Source organism: Nilaparvata lugens, chromosome 8, assembly GCF_014356525.2.
Source record: "Nilaparvata lugens isolate BPH chromosome 8, ASM1435652v1, whole genome shotgun sequence".
Classification (NCBI taxonomy): Eukaryota; Metazoa; Arthropoda; class Insecta; order Hemiptera; family Delphacidae; genus Nilaparvata; species Nilaparvata lugens.
In genome coordinates this window covers 39,738,287-39,759,861 of record NC_052511.1, presented here as the reverse complement: position 1 = coordinate 39,759,861, position 21,575 = coordinate 39,738,287, and the positions used below count along the sequence as shown (strand labels likewise).

At 34.3% G+C, this 21,575-nt stretch overlaps 1 protein-coding gene across 2 annotated transcripts in view; it reads left to right on the top strand.

Moving 5' to 3' along the window:
* LOC111045022 (protein CLEC16A homolog) overlaps nt 1-21,575 on the top strand; it is a 43,919-nt gene that overhangs the window by 5,152 nt on the left and 17,192 nt on the right. Inside the window, exons 5-14 of one of the 2 annotated variants that reach the window (XM_039434747.1) lie at nt 1,025-1,254; nt 2,434-2,614; nt 3,628-3,789; nt 4,395-4,470; nt 5,777-5,860; nt 7,047-7,298; nt 8,828-8,982; nt 10,685-10,846; nt 19,509-19,628; nt 20,671-20,853. In XM_039434747.1, the coding sequence (XP_039290681.1) occupies nt 1,025-1,254; nt 2,434-2,614; nt 3,628-3,789; nt 4,395-4,470; nt 5,777-5,860; nt 7,047-7,298; nt 8,828-8,982; nt 10,685-10,846; nt 19,509-19,628; nt 20,671-20,853 (1,605 nt within the window). Of the gene's footprint in view, nt 1-1,024; nt 1,255-2,433; nt 2,615-3,627; nt 3,790-4,394; nt 4,492-5,776; nt 5,861-7,046; nt 7,299-8,827; nt 8,983-10,684; nt 10,847-19,508; nt 19,629-20,670; nt 20,854-21,575 lie in introns of both variants that reach the window. The other variant, XM_039434746.1, reaches the window with a different exon arrangement.

Sequence of the window (21,575 nt, the reverse complement as noted above, 5' to 3'; positions counted from 1 at the left end):
AGAGATTTGAATAAGAATTCATGTTTACTGTCATTCCCCTGTCATTTACGTGTTTCGGATGGACACGTTAAGCCGTCGGTCCCGGCTGCCTAAAAAGCAGTCATTAGGTCATGTCAGAGGCCCTGAAATTGATCAGTTGCGACCTGAGAACTCTGACACCAGACCTGAGCCAGCCAGGTCACACGATATTATTATTATTATTCCCCTGTCAATGTAATGCTCCAAAATTACTCCGTTCACATCGCAGAAGGGAGTTAGCAAGAGCTCTCTTGCTGATCGCTGAGTTCGGAATTGTTTTGATTTTGGCGATGAGCTATGGCGCCATTCCTTTTTTTTTGTTTCTGGTTGATAGTAATGTTTATCTCTGGACTAACATGAATCACCATCCTGCCTACTGTCATCCTGCGATGGATTTCCATTGGTTTGACACCTTCACTGCTCAAGAAACGAATGACTGATCGCTGATCTAACACGGTGCAAATCGATAATGGGGCGGCCATATTGTAACTGAAGTCACTAACACACTAGCCAATTGTGTGCAGCAAGGTCACTAACGCACCTGGTAGTCATTGTTTGAGCTTCAACGAACATCCCTGCCAACTACCGCATCAATCCTACAACTTCTCGGAATTTTAGAGCACTTTTAAGGTTTTCATTCAATTCACCCTCGTATCTCTATTCTTTTACAATAATTCAGTTGTATTGTTTTTGCAGCACACCAACGTCATTCCTTTGTACACGGTTCACTCCTAGTTATGTATTTATTTATGAATAGTTATATCCATTTGTATCCAATAATTCAGTTGTATTGTTTTTGCAGCACACCAAAGATGTTTCTCTGATTCACCCCTAGTTATTTAATCATGAATAGTTATATCCATTTGTATCCAATAATTCAGTTGTATTATTGTTTGCAGCACACTAACGTCATTCCTTTGTACACGGTTCACTCCTAGTTATGTATTTATTTATGAATAGTTATATCCATTTGTATCCAATAATTCAGTTGTATTGTTGTTTGCAGCACACAAACGACTTCCCGCTGTACACGGAGGCGATCAAGTTCTTCAAGCACCCGGAGTCGATGGTGCGAATAGCAGTGCGCACTCTCACTCTGAACGTGTACAAGGTGGAGGACAAGTCGATGCTGCGCTTCATCCGCAACCGAACCGCCGCACCCTACTTCTCCAACCTGGTCTGGTTCATAGGCAACCATGTGCTCGAGTTGGATGCCTGTGTGCGCAACGATGCCCAGTAAGTCATTCATTCATTCATCCATCATTCAGTCATTCTTCATTCATTCATTCATTTATTTACATCTCTTAACTATCATAGAGGGGATTATGACAAATTTTCACCTCGTTATTTTGTCCACAGGCGACAGCTTGTCACCTTGTAAAAATATAAATATATGTTGTATTCCCAAACAGGTAATACACCTTTGGACTTCATTGTTTCTGAAGAATAATATTATTATTTTGTAAATTTTTTATGTTATGTAAACTTATGGGACAATAAAGAAGTTTCAAAATCAAATATGTCGGCTAATCACCTTCTGAAACCACAGGTGACAAGTAGTCGGGACCATACACGACAGTGTATCACCTCCCTCGCTGACGTCAAGGTCGTCAGTAAAGTTGGGGCTGTCAAGGTTGCTACTCGTCTGATTGTCACCTTCATAGGGTCAAAAATTAGTAGAGCGTTGAAGTTTTTTAGATTCTTTATCTAGTGTTGAAAATAATGAATGTATTCAAATAGGTCAAAACGTACTGGAGTGGTATTTAAATGCAGTATATGAGTTATTTTAACACTCTAAAGCTTGAGGTACCTTCGCCGCTACACTATTTTTTGATCCTTAGGAAGGTAGCAAGTATTCGGGACCATACTCGACAGAGTATCATCTTGCTCGCTCGCGTCACTCAGTCTGTAACACCTTAGAACTATAGCAGTCGTAATCCTCATTAAAGGCTTAAATTACATATTTAAACTAGGTGAGGCCTTCCGTAATGAACTCCCTGCCGACCAGAAGTCCTAAAAATCACTAATTCTCAAAAATCCAAACACCTCTGTGATTTGGGAAGTCTCTCTGCCAAAAAGTCATCCTATTTTATGTTTATAAATATGTAAGTCAATCACATGAAAATAAATATCATAAATATTACCTTCCACTATAACTTAGCTTCTACTTAATTGAAGGTAGTATTCTTCTATCATCAATAATGTTACGATTCAGAATATGCCAAACTTGAATTGACTGAATATGATTTGTATGTTGAATCACTGAGTAAAGAACAAGCTATCCTTATTCCGAGGCTAAATGAAAACGACTAGATATTATCAAAACAACTTTCCTATTAAAAGAAATTGGGATACTAGTTTATTGAACCATTATCAATCTCTATTAAACTGATGGGTATGTGTTGTGCGTTGTAGTAGCCACCTGAGCCAGAACCGGTTGGCAGACCTGGTGGCCGAACACCTGGACCACCTGCACTACCTCAATGACATCCTCAGCCTCAACATAGACGACCTCAACGATGTCCTCATCGACCACCTCCTCAACAAGCTACTCATTCCGCTCTATGTCTTCTCGCTACTGCCCAATCTGTCCGAGGTCTGTCTGTCTGTCTCATTTTTCTTAATTACTCCAAAATGTATCGATATATATTTCAATTCAATTTTAATTGCAAAGTGAAAAACAACCAATGGTTATAAAACAAATAGATAGGATATGAGCAGTCGATAATAATTGTTGATTTCTGAGTGAATCATGAACATTGGAAAAGACATAAAACAAATAGATAGGATATGAGCAGTCGATAATAATTGGTGATTTCTGAGTGAATCATGAACATTGGAAAAGACGTAATTTAGACGTTTCCAACATGAGTTTCAACATAGATGTCAATACATGAGCAGTCAATGATAATTATTAAAGATTTCTGAGTGAATCATGAACATCGGAAAATATGTAATTTAGACGTTTCCAACATGAGTTTCAACATAGATGTCAATACATGAGCAGTCAATGATAATTATTAATGATTTCTGAGAGAATCATGAAAATTTAAAAAGACTTGATTTAGATGTTTTCAACTACAATATTAATTACTTATTCTCATTTTAATATGCCCATCAAAATAAAAATTCAAAGTTCTTGAAGTAAAATTCAGCTTATACATGTGTAAGTAATACCATAGATAAAAGATAGCATAAGAAAGTATCCCATTGTATAGGGTGTTCATGTTTCAAATTTCACTGTTAACTAAAGCTTATAGTCCAAGTAGTTCTTTTTCGTTAAGCTATCTGACGCTGGTAGTCTCTCATACTGTGCCGTTATTACACTCTCACCCTGCCAAGACAGAAATAATCGACAATAGTCAACAGTAATCGGCTTGAGTTAACAAAAGATCGGCTTGAATTTTAGAAAACATAAACGACCATGTGATATCTTCTTATGCTATCTTTTCTCTATAGTATTACCTACAGTAACTATATTACCCAGTAATATAGGGGCAATATAGTTACTGTAGTATTACCTAACTTCGCACTTTGAAGAAAAATAAAGTAGTCATTCTATTCTATTTCAATATCCTCCTATCAATGGAATTGATTGGAATGTTACAGGAGAATACGCCGAGAGTGAGCAGTGTGGTTTCATTGTTTCTACTGTCGCAAGTGTTCCTCATCACTGCCCAGCATCCACTCATCAACGTGCTTGCTGAAATCATCCTCAGGGGCACAGCCGATGTGTTCACCGCTACTGACTGGACTCAGAGAAACTCTCAGGTCAATGAATCATTTATTTATTCATAGACAATACGCGCAATTCAGGTGAAAATTACAAGCGTTCGTCCAAAACTGTTTTAAACCTTAATTTAGAAGACTGTCTAGTGTATGTGTATGTAGTTAGAACATGTAGTTACTATTAAATCATGATAATTGAAACTTTCAGATATTAACTCTATGTTTTACTTGAGTCATATTTTGAAGAAAATCAATTGAATTGAAACGTAACAAATTGAGATTATTTTTCATTCAGAATGCCAACCTGATATGTTCTGTGTTTTCTTTAGATGTGTGAAAAATTCAGGCCAAATTTTTATATCACGTGTTCATTCTATATAGTTGTTTGGCCTAAAGCTGGCCACTAACGGTAGAACATGCATGTTTATCCTGCACATACACATGTTCATCATCAGCGAGAGGCTTCTAACAGAAGATAAACAACCAATAAAAATAAATAAACCACTGGAAAAACTACTAAAAACCTCCGTTAGCATGAAATCGTGAAATTTTTTTAATAATAATTTTAAAATACAGTTTATCGTATTGAAGATATGGAAAAATCTGAATTCATAGAACAAGTTTTCATGGTTTTTTCTTTTTTACAGGGTGCAGCATGCCTGAAACCTGGTTTTGTAGCTCCCACTGAATCACTAGAGGAATCACTAGACGAACAATCAGATGGTACACCAAATGGCTTCACTGGTAGATGGTTTTGTTTTCTAGAGCAATTATTTTCAGTTCTTGCTCATTATTCACAATTATTCATGATTATTATTGTCCTGTTTAGATGCTATCATAGCGAACTCAACATTGCATTCAGTTGATAAGTTATTAAGAGTAGTCACACCTTTCTAATTTTCATACTGGTCCAACTGCTCCCAAATTTTGATATTTTCTTAATTCAAGGTTTCAGAATGTAGAATATTTTAATTTTTGAGTGCACGATAGCACGATCCAAGCTATGATACTATGAATTGAATGATCAAACTATGAATTGCCACCTGTTCAACTATAAACTATCTTTATCTCCTTCAATATTTTCAACATCTTCATCTATCTTCAAAAAACATGAAATTGAAATTGTGTTGCCCGATCATTGTGTATGATTAAATTTATGCCTGTACTAAGAAATGAATACATATGATTTCTAAAATCACTTATTCACATATCAAGTACCTAAAACAGTATTTTCAAAAACACATTCATGACATCCATTGTTCACATTTACTTTGTTCACTGTGCTTCTATTGTAGAAGATTGCTCACTATTGTAGTAACATGCAGCTGTACTCAAGCGAAGCGCTATTATTTACACTTGCTTATTAGGCTTTGGGCTGGACTCTTTCCTCAACAAATTCACTAACCAGTAATCAATGAAATGTTTTGAGAACTCGGTTTTAGTTACTCAAGAATCCATAGATGCAATTAAATATATTTGGTGAAATTCCACTAATTGAATCTGACACATTTGATATTATCGCGATAAATAGTTGAGTAGAGTAAAAGTAGATTCATATGGCTTTTGTTGGTGGGGAGTCCCTTGCGGGAAGGTCCCACCGCCTGAATATATGACTGTCATACTTCAGCCCAGTATTAGTTGAGTACTTTGTTAAGGATAGAAATGTGGAACCCCTGTTTTATATTTTACAACTTTACAAATAATTTCTGAAGCATACAGTTCCCTATTCCTTAAAATACAATAGCTACTTTACCCAACTATGAACTTGACCTAAGATTAGTTGTCAAATTCACAGTTACAGTAGAAAGTTGATAGATATCAATTAAAAGAATTACAGTAGAAGGTTGATAGAGATCAATTGAAAGAGTTACAGTAGATAGTTTTTTTTTTCAAAAGTTGATAGAGATCAATTAATTAAACGTTAACAAAGTTACCTCATTTATTCCAAATTGATTGTATATTTAAATGAGTAGGTAATAAGATGGAAAGTGGAAATTATTGCTAACGAAAAGAAAACTTTCTTTTGCAGATAAAGTTGTGGTTCAGGAAATTCCAAAATTACAGCCCAATCTAAATATAACTGACGAAGAAAAGGAACAGAGATTGGCCCAAGGTAATTAGAATCGTCGCAGCGACTATTTTTGCAATTTTTCTTTTTCATTTTCATTGAAAATCAAGTTTCTTTCTCTTTTTTGCCGTAGAATTTCTCTTTTGCTACTTGAGCTGAAGTAGTGAAATGCAGATGCAGTGCAAATTGAAAATGTATCTAAAGTTGTCGTGACATTTATTTATTCCATGATGTTATACTGCATTGTAAAACTCAATTCTGAGTGTATTGTCGACGAAACGTTTGTTTAATGAAGTTTGTTAATTGACTTTCTGTGTTGTTGTGAAGGCTATGTTGTGGAAGATATCCATATTAAATTATAACTACTTCAAGTTGCCACAACCACTGATTTATCAAAATACTTTGAGATTCTAGTTTCCGTTGTTACACCATTATCAATCAGTATAACACTTTCGAATGCTGTCAATGTTTTTCAAATACTGCATCGTACAACTCAATTCTGATTGTATTGTCGTTGTGGCGTTTTATAATAAAGTAAGCCACGTGTGTGGTGTAATTTTGACACAAAAGTGCTATAGTTTTTCTCGTCTTCGCGTGAAACTGTCAGCATTTTTTCATAAATAGCATCAATGCAGTCAATGGTGATAGCTAAAATTAAATCTTAATATAGCAACTTGCTGCATTGTAAAAGTATTGTCGAAAATTGGTTGGTTCAATGAAATTTGTTAATTGACTTCCTATGTTGTTGTGGAAGATATAAACTACATACTACATGAAAACTATTTTAAATTGTTACAAACACTGATTTATTGAATTACTTTGAGACACCAGTTTCGGTTGGTATACCATTATCAATCAGTACACCGCATTCAAATACTGCAAATTCTCGACTGCACAGTCCAACTCAATATTGTGAATGAATTATCGACGAGACGTGCATAAATTGAGTGTGTTACTTGTGTGGCTTGAGTCATCACTTTGTATTATAAATAAATTCTGCAAATTCTTTACAAATACTTCATCTTACAACTCAATTCTGATTATATTGTCGACGCGACGTTCGTTTAATTGAGTGCGTTACTTATGTAACCTACATAAGTGGTGCCGGTATTCTTTTTTTTTTTTGCTCATCAACTTGTTTGAAGCCACTACTTCCTTATTCTGATTCTATTTTTGATGAGACGCCTGTTTAATGAATTGTGTCACTTGCGTGGCTTGTATCATGACACAGAAGTGGTTCCGGTGTTCTTCGAGGCAATCACCTCCTACCTGGTGTGCCTGGAGAACGACTACTCGGCGCTGTTCGTGTTGTGTCTGCTGCATGCCATCTCGCACAACACGGGTGTCGACAGGGAGCTGCTGGACACTGTGTTGCTTCCGTCTGCTGCCCCCGTATCAGAGGAGCTTCCTGCCGATAAGCCGCGCTACAACACGTGGCTCGTCGAGAAGCTCATCGATATAATCACGCTCAGCTGTCAGCCAGGTCAGTCGATATCAATCAATCAATCATTTTATTCAATTCAACACAATATACAACATAAAAGAAATAAAAATAAAAAGCCATCACAATCAAAAATTTAATTTCTGATATAAAATACAAAAAAAACAGGCTTCATGGTGGGGTAGCCACCGAAATATTATTTTAAAATTAGATTATTGAAAGGTCAAACCAATAAATTGTATGAGGAAATACAATAAAATTGAAATCTATCTTTCTGTATGTTTATCTAGATCAGTGGTTTCCAAAAAGTGGTCCGTGAAAGCTCTGGAAGTGGTCCGCGAGGAGCCCGAGGGAAGAAAAATTGATGCTTTGAGCTTTATTAGTGTTATTTAAATTAACTTTATTGGTCCATTTTAAAGTATAATCAATTTCTCTTTGAAAATGTTATACCAAACTCATCGGAAGTTCAAATTATGTTTCCAATCGGTAAAAGAAGTGATAAGTTCCAAATTTCCAATGCAATAAGATAGGACTATAAAGTTTGGAATCTAGTGGCGGATTTGTACCATGTGACAATCAATGGCCATACTGTGGGTAATATAGTTACTGTAGTTTAAACCAACAGCATCACATCAATTTAAACGGAGATTTATCAACTGTTCGTGTAAACCTGGAATTGAAACACATAATAATAAATGCGATCATATATTCTAGGAAACCTAGATTAGCGTTATACGTAGATGGTGCATATGGGCCTCCATCGAATACTCATACGTGTCCATGTATTTGGGACTCCACAGATCGGAAAATCCTGCTTCTATAACGTTAATAACGCAATGATATAGTGAAGATGTTTGAGATATTTCTGGCTTAAAATTTACAAAGCTTTCAATCGTTTCCAACTTTCAATTCAATTCAATTTCATTTATTGCCAATTAGAATATTCAAAACATATTACAAACTCTTTATAATATGACATATAATTAAAAATATAATTAAATAAACATAATTACTGATACATATAATTGAATTAAATATACATATAATTGAATAAAATTAAAATAAAATATAAAATCTAGGCATCACTAGCAAAAAGAAAATCTTTGCCCGCTGGTGAGAGTTGCAAAAAAGTAAAAGAAAAATATAATAATATTTCGAAATAATGCAGAAAGTTGAGGTTAAATTCAACTAATAATTACAATAGAAACTTTATAACAGCAGAATCATAAAACATCAAACAAATATTGTGCAGAGAAAAAGCTATTTAAAAAAATTAAAGAATTAAAATTAACTTATCAATGTATTTTCAACTATTGTACCTCACATTTTTACTCTTCCAATTATCCCCGATTGAAAATGTTCAGTATAAAATATTCATTTGGACTGTAAATTTTTGTGATAGATATAAGAAGTTATTATTATTTAGTAATAAACAATGAACAAATTAATGAACATAAAATATAAGAAACAGTTTTGGTTTAAATCCTGTCAATTCTCCATCAATCATTGATTTGATTTTGAAATGTGTGAATGAGATAAATACATAATATTATTATGTTTTTATGAATCAGGTTGTGGAGTTCGGCTGGTGACTCTGGAGCTGACGATATCGCTGCTGTTGCGTTTGGCTGTGAAGGATGGAGTGAGCATCCTACAAGACTGCCATCTTGCGGCCGTGGTTGGAGCCAAGGAGGAGAGCACCTCATTGCTCAGAAATTTCTATAAGGTAAGGACTTTTTATTGAGTCCAATTCGATCGATTTAATCATTTATTTATTTATTGATGAAATAGAGATTGCATTCATTCAAATGCTAATTAATGTGTAATTATTATTTAACAAAAATCCTAATTAAATGCTGTATTTAAATTTCGTCTAGCTGTTAACCCTGTTGTCAATGTCTGCAGTAGCAGAAGTCTTCGGGGTGATTTACAGCATTTAATTAGGGTTTTCTTTAAAGAGTAATTATTTATTTATTCTTTGACAATAGATACAATTCAGGTGTAAACAACAGGCATTTGCCCAAAATTGCTTTCAACCTTAATTTAACAAATTAGAACAAATGACAATATCAATGTGAGATAAGTTAGATTGCCTGTATCGTTTCTTTAAAATTATGTCCCGGTTGCACAAAAGCCGGTTAAATTTTAACCTTAATTTAACAAATTAGAACAAATGTCAAGATCAATGTGAGATAAGTTAGATTGCCTGTATCGTTTCTTTGAAATTATGTCCCGGTTGCACAAAAGCCGGTTAAATTTTAACCGAGATTAATTTCACGGGAACCAATCAGATAACGCCTCTTTGATAAGACGGCTTCTCTTATTAGTTCTCGTGGAATTAATCACGATTAAAATTTAACCGACTTGTACAACCGGCGCTATGTGTATTAGTACTGTACCTTTCTGTTTTGTACAATATCTTGTGCAACTTGCCTCACGGTACAAATTATTTTGCTTCCTAGTTAATAGAAAGCAATGTGTTGTTCAAGAAGTCTTCAACTTCGTATTGTGTTGTTAATATTGTTTCTTATTACATGATTTCAATCCATAACAATAAATGTAGAGTTTAATACTATAGCGAGTCTATACCTTCGTACTGCGTTAATAATAATAATCGTATGGCTTTTATTGGTGGGGAGTCTCTGACGGATGTTTCACCTCACCTGAATATATCATTTTAAGCAGTCAATGAGCCATACGACTGTCATACTTCAGCCGGGACCGACAATACAACGTGCCTATCCGATAACACTGCAGTGCCCTGATAAAAAAACGTTGGGTGATCAGCGGGTTTGAACGGGGGATCTCTAGGCTGCTAGAATTTAACTAAGATGAATGAATTATCGATTTGAAGTAGATCCACTTATTTCAATTAAGTACTGTATGAATTCAGCTGCCTGAATCCAGCATACACCTGTAATGCTTTAACAACCATTGAAACCATTTTATAGGCATAATAATTTGACTTGTACTTGTATTATATATGTGTTCTAATATTTTGACGTGATCTTATGCATCTATAGATGTTTCATGGATCGAGAAATGTATCTATCTTTAATAATAATAATAATAATTTTTCTGATTGCCAATGAATTGCAACCAGAGGTGTTTATGACAAAACACATATAATAATTGTTATATTATACATACAAAGTTGATAATACTAAACTTAGTTCTAAATATGATAATAATATGTGTCGGGGTGATCATAATATTCTTTTCTAAAACATACATCAACAAACAAACTATCTATCTATTGAACAAAAACAAAAATGAGTTGAAACAGAAGAAAAAGATACAGGAGGAAGAAAAAGAAAGAGGAGGAGAATGAAAAGAAGAAGAGGATATTGAAAATAATAATTTCTATCCACTACCTCATAAACCCATTTGAAGCAATTTATTGCAATGGTTTGTCGATGTTTTTGCAGAGTGAGGACATATTCTTGGACATGTTTGAGGATGAGTACGAGGAGATGAAAAAGAAGCCGCTGAACGTGGAGTGGCTGATGATGGACTCGAATGTGCTCCTGCCCCCCACAGGCACACCCATGACAGGCATCGAGTTCACCCGCCGGCTGCCTTGTGGAGAGGTATTCACGCCACATTTCATTCATTTTATATATTTTACTCATGAGTAAATAATTTAGGCTGTGCAAAGGCTAAAAATAAACTTTCTACTCGTGGTATTTTTCGATTTGTATATCATCAAGCTAGCAAAATGAAAAAGTTTTCTCAGGAAAACATTTTTTCTAATCATTACTTTTTGAGATATGAGCGCCTAAAGTTTAAATTTTTGGGACAGAACATTTCAAATTCGGTAAGAGATAAATCCGTGAGATTTAGTGGATAGATTCTTCATGGTATTGTTTATCTAGTAAAACAAAAATTTTCTGAAAATATCAATTTTTAGGATAGTTATTCAATTCACTAAAAATAACCAAAAATAACTTTTAGTTGAGTTATTTTTGGTAAATTGAATAACTTTTCCAAAAATTAATATTTTCAGAAAATTTTTGTTTTACTAGATCAACAATACCATGAAGAATCCATCCTCTAAATCTCATGGATTTATATCATACCAAATTTGAAATGTTCTGTCCCAAAAATTTAAACTTTAGGCACTCATATCTCAAAAAGTAATTATCAGAAAAAAAAATGTTTTTCTGAGAAAACTTTTCCATTTTGATAGCTTGATGATATACAAATCAAAAAACTTTAAAAAATATCATGAGTAGAATAGTTATTTGTGCAACTAGTGCGCAAAGTGACAGTTTGCTGCACTGAAAGAAACGTTTACGCCCAAGCCGTAGGCAGGGGAGGAATGGCTTCTTGAGTACAGCAGAGGAACTTTGCTCACGTATTTCACATAAAACTTTTCATACAGTTACCAATGAATATGAGAAGTGGTTGATTAAATGATTATGACTGAAATCCATCAAATGTTTGTGTGTGTGATGCTGTTATTAATAACAACCTTAATTCATTCAAAAATTAATAATCCAATTGAAGTTGAAAATTCTCAGCCAAAGTTCTCATTTTTATTCATTCAAGAATCAGAAAAAATACCGATAGAACAAAAAATTCGCATTCAAAATACACGCCAACAGCTGATTGGGATGGCTGCAAGATGGCTGAACCGACAAGCGCGCGACCTAGTGGGAAGAATCGTACCTAAGTTTGTTTCATCCAGCTCATGAAACAGGATTCAGAAATTTAGACTTTTGCTCAAATTACCGAGAAAAATGCTCAAAGTAAACTGAAAAATATTTATAAAAATAACATAGACAACAGAGAATATTTATTGTAGTATTGTTATGTTTTTATTATTTTTATTTATATGAATTTCGAACGGTAATCATTTAACCTCAAAATTCGAATTTTATCATGTATATTTCCTACTTTTCTCATTTCTTGCAGTTGAAATAATAATTATCAATAGAAAAGAATTATTATTTATTATTAAATTATGAGAATTTTTAAATGATGATTATTCAATTATGATTTAGATAAACATTATTCTTGTTTTGGATTTCTAGATTGGGATTTTATCATAAATGTAGGGTAGCCATTGAAATGATTCTTATCTAAATCTAACCACAGTCATTGTTACCAACTTAATTTTTGTTTTCGTGCACTAATCCTGCATATAACCCACCAACTATTTTGTGTTGCCATGTTGCAAATCTGGAGTGCTGAAAAATTTTTTTCTACAACTGCGCGTAAAAAAAGAATTTACATACTCAATTCTCCTCGTAAAACAGCTTATTTCTGAGGAGAATCTACTTTTTCGCTCGCTAACCATCCGCGCATGCGCAGTAGATTTTCTTTACGCTCGGTAATCATTCGCGCATTCGCAGAAGAGTTTCTTTACGCTCGCTGATCAGCTGATGGTAAGCAGCTCGCCAAAAGGTCAGAACTTGACCTAAAAAGTCGGTAATTGTAACTCCGCCGATATAAGTAATTTAACAGGTTTGGGCATAGAAAAAAATTTGTATGTAATTCGCGCGTAATGCTTCTTTATCGCTCTTGCAAAATTATCACGCTCCGCTTCGCGTCGCGTGATAACTGTCTTGCGCGAGCAATAAAGTCGCGCATTACGCTCTTAATACATAAATAGCTATTTCCTACAGTTACCTTGAAAAGTGGCCATTGCTGCACTGATTACAGAACGCAAAGAATCACTTTTCCGCTCTAGTGCGGGAATAGTATATTTCGCACCTAGGGCCGAAAATGAGATATTTCCGGCTCGAAATCGGTTTTTAAGTCCGAGGCCGTAGGCCGAGGACTAGAAAAGATTGAGAGCCGGAAATACATTTTTGCCCATGGTGCGAACGCTATTTTTCGCCACACCCAAAAAAAACTTCCCAATATATAAGAAATAAAAAAATAAATAAAATTCAAACAGCCTATTTTGATAGTTTGAATCTTGGTTATGACAACTTTTACTGTCAATTAATTTCAATATTACTAATTAATAATTTACAATAATGACCATATTTTTATACTATTAATATTAGGCGCGAGCTTTGCGCCCGGTGCAATATCATGGATAGATGGATGAATAGAATTTTCATTACTATTTTGAAATAATGTGATGAAAAAATTAATATAATTGCATATTTCACAGTTTTGTCTCAAAATATATCTAAAAAATTGATTGAAATTTAAATTACGGTAACTAATATAAAAAAAGGTAATAAAAGTCGAAATTCATCGACAAAAAAAAAGTCATTGACCGAGATTCGAACCTAGATCATGTTTGTTATTCACTGAGCTTTGAGTTCTGACTGACGCCTTTATGCTCTCGGCCATTCCGTACTGTTGAACGTTGGGGCCTGACTGATAACCCTTAGCTTACACGTAATACTGTAATACTAGACTTCTAAAAAAGTTTACTTCACTCCTAAAAAGCGTACCGTACAACAGACTTTGGCTCATGACTTATATTATTAAAATTAATATTATTATCTGTCTCACAATAAAATTTTCACTCTGAATTAAGTCAGATAACGTAGGCTATGTAGGCTACTATAATAATAGAGTATAGCGCAAATTTGAAGCCAGTTTGCTGGCATTTTCACAACAAAATATTGCTTTGAAAATAGTTAAATCATAGAGAAAACATTCGAAGATTCAATCTTGAGTGGGCCTAATGTTTTCTCTATATGGTTTAATATTGAAAATTATCTAAAAGTTTTAATAATGAATTACGGAAAAATTACTAGGAATTTTTCAGTCAATGCTGAGTTTCACCAGTAGGCTTACCTTAAACTTCAGATCTGTGCTGTATTTGCTTATTATTATTGTTGATTGTATTGCATTAAGAAGTGGAATTCGATAATAAAAAAGAAACAATTATTACTCTACCTCACTTTTAAATATTGATACAATTATTGTACTTTGAATTCAAATTCGATTCTTCACTTTTAAATACTTGCGATACGTACCTTTCTGACAATGGACAATGTAGCCAACATTATATTGTTGAGGCTATGGAGATATATCATCGTATTCTATTGTTTGATATCAAAAACACAATAATAAATATTAAATTATGGAACAGTAATTTATAAAATATTATTATAGACATAATACCGCGATTCACGATACATAATTATATAGATTATTACAGTCATTATGAGATTATCTCTCTATGATTTTTGTGAGATCGGACACGATCAGCTGTTATTCAAGGTCATTTTACAGCCCTAGGGCCGTAAAGTTTTACCGGCCTGGTCGGAAAACAATCACTTTCGGCCTCCATATGACGCACGTAAACCAGCTCATTACATCCAAGTGTGGCGAAAAAATTTTTCCTGCACTCCAGATTTGCAACATGGCAACGCAAAATAGTTAGTAGGTTATATGGAGCACCAGTGCAGCAAAATCAAAATGAAGTTGGTAACTGTGGTATAGTGTGGTGGTGCACGTTATAAGAGTCTTGAGGGTGGTGGAGTGTGGTGGATGACAGCCACATTACACACCATACAGCCGCCATTCAAACACACATCCTACATTCTATTTTATTTATTAATAATTAAATTACACAGATATACATTTGATGCATTTCAGGCAATTTTACCCATAATTACCCACTTTTCTTATTCAATGGTAACTGTAGGAAAAACTTAATGTGAAATACGTGCGCAAAGTTCCTCTGCTGCACTCAAGAAACCATTCCTCGCCTACGGCTCGGGCGAAAACGTTTCTTTCGGTGCAGCAAACTGTCACTTTGCGCACTAGTTGCACAAATAACTATTCCCGCACTAGAGCGGAAAAGTGAATCTTTGGGTATTGTAATCAGTACAGGAACAGCAACTTTCCGAGGTAGCTGTAGGAAAAGTTTATTTCAAGCCTTTGCACAGCCTTAAGTAATACTTCAACAAGTAGGTTATAAAATCAGCATCTGTATAACATTGGTTTGATATCCTTGTAATGTCATTAGACGAAGCAGATAGCTCCATTCTCACCCAACTGCGCACCGTTGTCAATTGAAACTGTTCATTATTAACAAGAATAAACAATAAGAATAAGAATAAGAATGTTTATTTCGCCAAAATTACATAGTTACAAAACATGAATGATACATACAAAATGCATAATAAAAATGTAAATTATAATAGATCTAAAATGATTTGGCACAGCCAGCAAAGTTAAACTGTGCGCTAGCTGTGAGTTCATAAAGCAACAGTACGAAGTAGCCTACAGCAATACTGAAAATTGGAAAAAAATATATACCTATATAATGAATATTATAGTAATGCTTCTTATAAATAATACAATGATAAGAATTGAATAATTTCGTCTTAAAACCAATTATACAGGTGATAACCAAAAACAAGTCATACAGCCTACATTTAAATCTTCTAAATGCAGACTAATGAAGAATACAATAAAAAATGAAATTTTCAGTTGTGAGCACATCCCAGTGCTTAATCAATTTTCATAAAATACCAAAAACAAGTCATACAGCCTACATTTAAATCTTCTAAATGCAAACTAATGAAGAAGAATACAATAAAAAATGAAATTTTCAGTTGTGAGCACATCCCAGTGCTTAATCAATTTTCATAAATAATACAAAAGATAGAAAGACATTCAAAACTCAAAAGAATCATGAATGGATTTATTAACATTTAGGCATTGTAAAATATATATTCTGCTCAACCCATACATTTATTTCCTTGATAAGTGCTTTAGTAATTTTTGAATTAATTAGTTTTATCGGAATTTTGTTTGAAAATATATTGCAAAGATAGGTGAATTGGTGTCGACAAACTACTAGTTTTATTAAGTTGATATTGAAATTATTTAATGCTAATGAACGAGTTTGGTACGGTATATTTCTAATTTCTAGATTACTTCTATTCTTATTTAAGTGCAAAACAATCCTAGTTACATACATCTGTCTTAGTGTGGGAACGCTTAATTCTTCAAAAGTTTCTTGCTTGGGTATCGTCTTGGTTTACCCAGTGCTGCCCTTATAAGATGCTTTTGTAGTGTGAAGACTTTATTAAAGTGACAATCATATGCACCACCCCAAGCTTCAATCGCATATTGAAACAGCGAGTGGGCATACGCAAAATAAATTGATCTTTTTACATCCAGGTCTTTCAATTGATTTACTTTGTAGAAACTATAAATAAGAAATTTAAGTTTAGAAGATAGGTAATTCATATGAGTATCCCATTTCAAATATCTATCCACCATCACTCCCAAATATTTTATAGAATCAACTTTTTCAATTTGTTGGCACAAACAGTTCAACCCATCATTCAAGCAGTGAGGATCAGAGTGCATTTTCAAATGCAATGAGTCCTCAGGTTGACCTGCTAGTGTCGGAGAAAAGGTGATATACTTTGTTTTTTTTCAAGTTAACAGTTAGAATATGATTATCCATCCAATTCTTCATAATTTTTAAACCCTCATTAGCAGATTGGTATACTTGGCGCCAGGATTCACCCGAAAAAACTAAGGCTGTATCATCAGCAAATGAAATTTGGGTACAATGTGGTATTTTTAATTTTAGAGCATCGTTCAAGTAGATCAAAAATAATACCGGGGACAGAACTGTACCCTGCGGCAGACCACTAGATGATTGATCTGTAACTGATGTACCATTCAAGTTTAATGTTTGTTTTCTGTCCTGAAGGTAGCTTTTCAGAAGTTCATTACATAAGCCTCTTATCCCAAAATTATTTAATTTCTTCAATAAAATGCTATGAGGGACGGTATCAAACGCTTTTGCTAGATCTAAGAATACAGCCAATGTTTTTTGTTTAGAGTTGAAGTTTTCATCTATCATTTAGTTAGGAGGATAACTGCATCAGTTGTAGACTTCCATGCTGAAAACCAGATTGATTTTTCTCTAGGAAATTATTGATGTCTAGGTAATTTAAAATTCTTTTTTTAATAATCTTTTCCATAATTTTAGAGAAACTATTCGAAATACTAATGGGTCGTTAATTTTCTGGATTTGCTTTATCACCACTCTTGTACAATGCAATAATTTTTGTAGAATCAATTCTAAATTGGATATATCAATCAATCAATCAATCATTTATTGTCAAGGAACATAAAAATGTTACAAACAACGTCATTTTCTACAATAGATTATACAAAGACGACAATACAATTAGTAAACAGTAAAATAATACAATATAATAATAGCAGACACTTAGACGCCTAACACAATTTACAATATATCACAGTTAGCTTTGGTCAGACAAAAAAACTCTCTCACAGAATACAGGCACCTTTCTATTAGCAAATCCCTCAAGTGAGTCTTGAATTGTGGAACGTTCATCGTTCGAACGTCAACATCAACTCATTGAATAGCTTTACCGACATGTATTTCCAATTTTCTGAGAGCTTGTATTTGATTACTCTCAATTCTAACATTAAGACTGCTTCTTGTGGGGTAACTATGGATATCACCATTAATCTAAAATTACTCAGGTGCTTTTTAACATATAAACAACATGAAAACACATAAAGTGAAGGCAGAGTCAATAACCTTAATCTACGGAATAGCGCTCTACATGAAGCTCGGGGTGGTCCCTTACAGATAATTCTTACAGCCCTCTTCTGCAGTCTGAAAAGTGTGATAATTGTGGAACAGTTTCCCCACAATTGTATGCCATAAGCTAGATGACTAAAGATATGAGCATAATACACACTCATTAGAACATCATGTCTAACAATATGTCCCAGCCTGCGCAATACAAATAAACCTTTACTCAGCTTCCCAGCTATGTATGTTATATGGCACTTCCAATTTAAATTAGTGTCTAGCATAAAACCCAAGAACTTTAGATAGCCTATGTCGGTATACCAGGATGACTTGAGGAACTGCTATCTACTACTAGTAGTTCTGTGAACAGTAGACCTCACGCAGTTTTCTCATCCACTAGTAACTGATGTCACCTGTTCTAGTTGATTCATTTGAATCATAATTCACAGTTGAATCATAATTTACTCTTAAAAACTGTTATTTGTTTTCTACAAGATCAAAAACTCACTAACTTATGTTAATAAACTCAGTTCATGTTTGAATTTGTATCCCATATGATAATTTATCATGTTCCGTGATAATCTTTCAATCTGATAAAAATATTTCTCAACTATTTTAAAATTAATTTTTTTTCAATGAAGAATATTATAATTTCTTTAGCATTATTCAGTTCATTTTATCATTTTATTCTCAATCACGTATTAAATTTGTTTTTCAAATGTGAGAATATTGATACTGATGGGCACGCATCATAAAAAATATTGAAATCCTACCTTATAGAAATAGACACGGCCATACATCTGTGTAAGGCCCGCCGCAAAGTAGACCCACGCTAATCCACGAAAAGCAACCCACGCCGTGGGAAGTTTTGTAAACCTAGGCTTCTCTAGACATCTGTGTAAAACATGCAATGAATCCACTACTTGAAAGAACAAGAAAAGATCCTTCCACTTGTCAGCTGATTGATTATGAATAATTCTATAGCAATGGTTTACAAAACATCCCACGGCGTGGGTTGCTTTTCGTGGATTAACGTGGGTATACTTTGCGGCGGGCCTTATGCATGCAATGAATAATCCACTTGTCAGCTGATTGATTATGAATAATAATTCTATATCTGATTAATCCTATCTTCAGAGTAGATGATATAATTATTATAGTGATATCAGAGTATGGAGGAATTCCTTTTATTTTCATATTATCCTTAAAATGCAAAGTTTCAAAAAAACGTTGTGTATACATCGATGCGCAGTTGAAAAAGGAAATTCCTGCCAAATCTCATCGAATTCTATCAACGCGTTTGGTCGTAATTGTGTTACATACATACATACAGACAAAAGAAAATCCAAGTTAAAACATAGACCTCACTACGTTCGGTCAGTTAGATATACCAGGATGACTTGAGACACTGCTATCTACTATAAATGTAGAAGACGTTGGTAATAGAGAATTGGCAACTCTGTGGTTCTATTATTTTACAGACTTTATAACGTGAATCTCACTATACGTATTAGACTTGAGTTGAGCGTAAGTCTGAGCAAAGCTAAATATTTCTAATTTTTTTTAAATTTATTGTCAGAAAACACAATACAGTATGTTTTATACGCAATCTTAGAATGTTGAAACATACATATTGTGAACAAATTCTTACATTCTATCAATTATGCTATGAGTCCTCCAATTAGTATTGTTTGTATTTGTGTTTGGTATTATTATTAGTCTTGATTGTTTGTTTTTAGGTGGAGCGCGCACGTCGCGCGATACGTGTGTTCCTGCTGGTGCGCGATTTGAGCGTGCGTCTGTCGGGCGACACACGCGACACCCAACTTCCGCTCACTGACCGCGCCGCCTGCATTCAGGTAATTAGAATAATCATTCTTCATTTTACTGCAATTTTACCAAGTTTACAAACAGCAAGAATGCAAACATGGCAATACAAAAGATTTCAAGCATTAAACTTTTCTCTTATCTCTCCCATCAACTTACTTTTCTTTCTCATTCTTTTACTGTTTCAATGATACACAATTATTTTATTAAATAATTTGGTGGATGGTCAACAGGCACAGCAAGAACTCTGTTCCTCCCCCGAATTTTGATTCATTACAATAGTCTAGAAAATAGGTTATATTCTTCTTTCTCTTTACTCTCTTGTATCTTCTCTCTTCTATTCTAATTTCTTTCTTCTCTATCTTATCTCTCTCCTTCATTCCTTCTTTTTACTGTTCTCCCTCTTTTCACACTTTTCTCACTATCCTTCTCTCTCTTCTCACACTTTTCTCTAAGCTCGTCCTATTCTCTCTTCTATCCTGTTTATTTCCTCTATTCTCTCTGTTTCCTTTTTTTTTCTTCATTTCCCTTTCTGCTATTTCTTCCTATGCTACTGCTATTCTATTTTAACCTGTTTTCTATCTTCTCACTCTTCTCTCTTATCTATCTTCTCACTCTTCTCTCTCTTAGTTTTGGTAGAGAGTTAGTGGGAAGGATACTTCGGATATTCTTTCCGAAGAATGGACATTGATATGTCCAAAGCTCCGCCAATTTATGTAGATGCATAACAATATAATTATTATCTATAGTTATTATATTACAAATTGCTTTTTCATATCATATACAGTTCAATAATTATTTTGTTAGTCTATATCATGTAAATTCATCTATAATTTTGCTGTATTGTAAGCTATTGTATATAAGTGTATAAGACAGTATATATTGTAATCTACATAAATAAAGTACTCAATCAATCAATCAATCTCTTCTCACTTTTCCCCCTCCTCTGCCTTTTCTCACTATTCCTATCTGCTCTTTCCACTCTCCCTTCTATTCTATCATCTCTTTTCTCATTCTTATCTCTTTTTCCAACTCTAATCTTCTCCCTGTTCTCATAAGATTGCTCTGTTGTAGGTGGACAATGTGTTGGACCTGAACAACAGTGACCTGATCGCGTGCACAGTGATCAACCAGCAGGGCACCAAGATGCGGCGCTTCCTCGCCATGGACAGCTCACAGCTCATCCTCGTCGAGCCCGACCTGCGTCGCCTCGGCTGGGGCGTCGCCAAGATGGCCGGCTTCTTACAGGACATGGAGGTATATACAGTGCTCCAAATATCAACAGAACGCAGTATAGATCTTAGAACTACACACTGATAGCCATAACTTAGTTTACACTAATTGACAGTCAACGGAAAGAGATTAAAACAGACTATGAATCTTAATCTGTATTGTAGCCCAATGTTTTTTCAAAAAAAGTGTGGCATGAGTAGCCCTCCTCACTGCTTCAACTGTCTTCAACTTTAAGGCAGTTTCAGACTGATCTAGCGTCTTCAGGCGATGTAGCACTTAAGGTGCGTACAGATATACGTGCCTCGAGCACGCTCCGCACACGCTTCTATCATGAACGTTACGCGAGATGTTACGCAAGGGTTCTCTAGAGGTTGGAAGGATGATCGCGGGCTTGTCGTATTGTTGACTTCGCTTCAACCTAACCTCACAAATGTGAAACGTTCAATCCAGCTGATCGGGTGACAAAACTAAATAAAATAAAATATTCTGACCAGGGGATTGCTGGGTAGTCTAAATACATTATGTTTATTTAATAAATTGACGACAAATATTATGTTTATTGCATTTATGTTGTAGTTTTATTACAAAAAAGGTTATGTCTGTCAATGTTTTGAAAGGTGAAAGGCTTCGTTGGGAGTTCGGCTTCTTTCTTATAAATTCTAATATGCTGGTACCTATTATTAAAAATATTTTTATAATTTTATATTATTTAATTTTGTTGATTTAATGATTATTAATTTTGATAA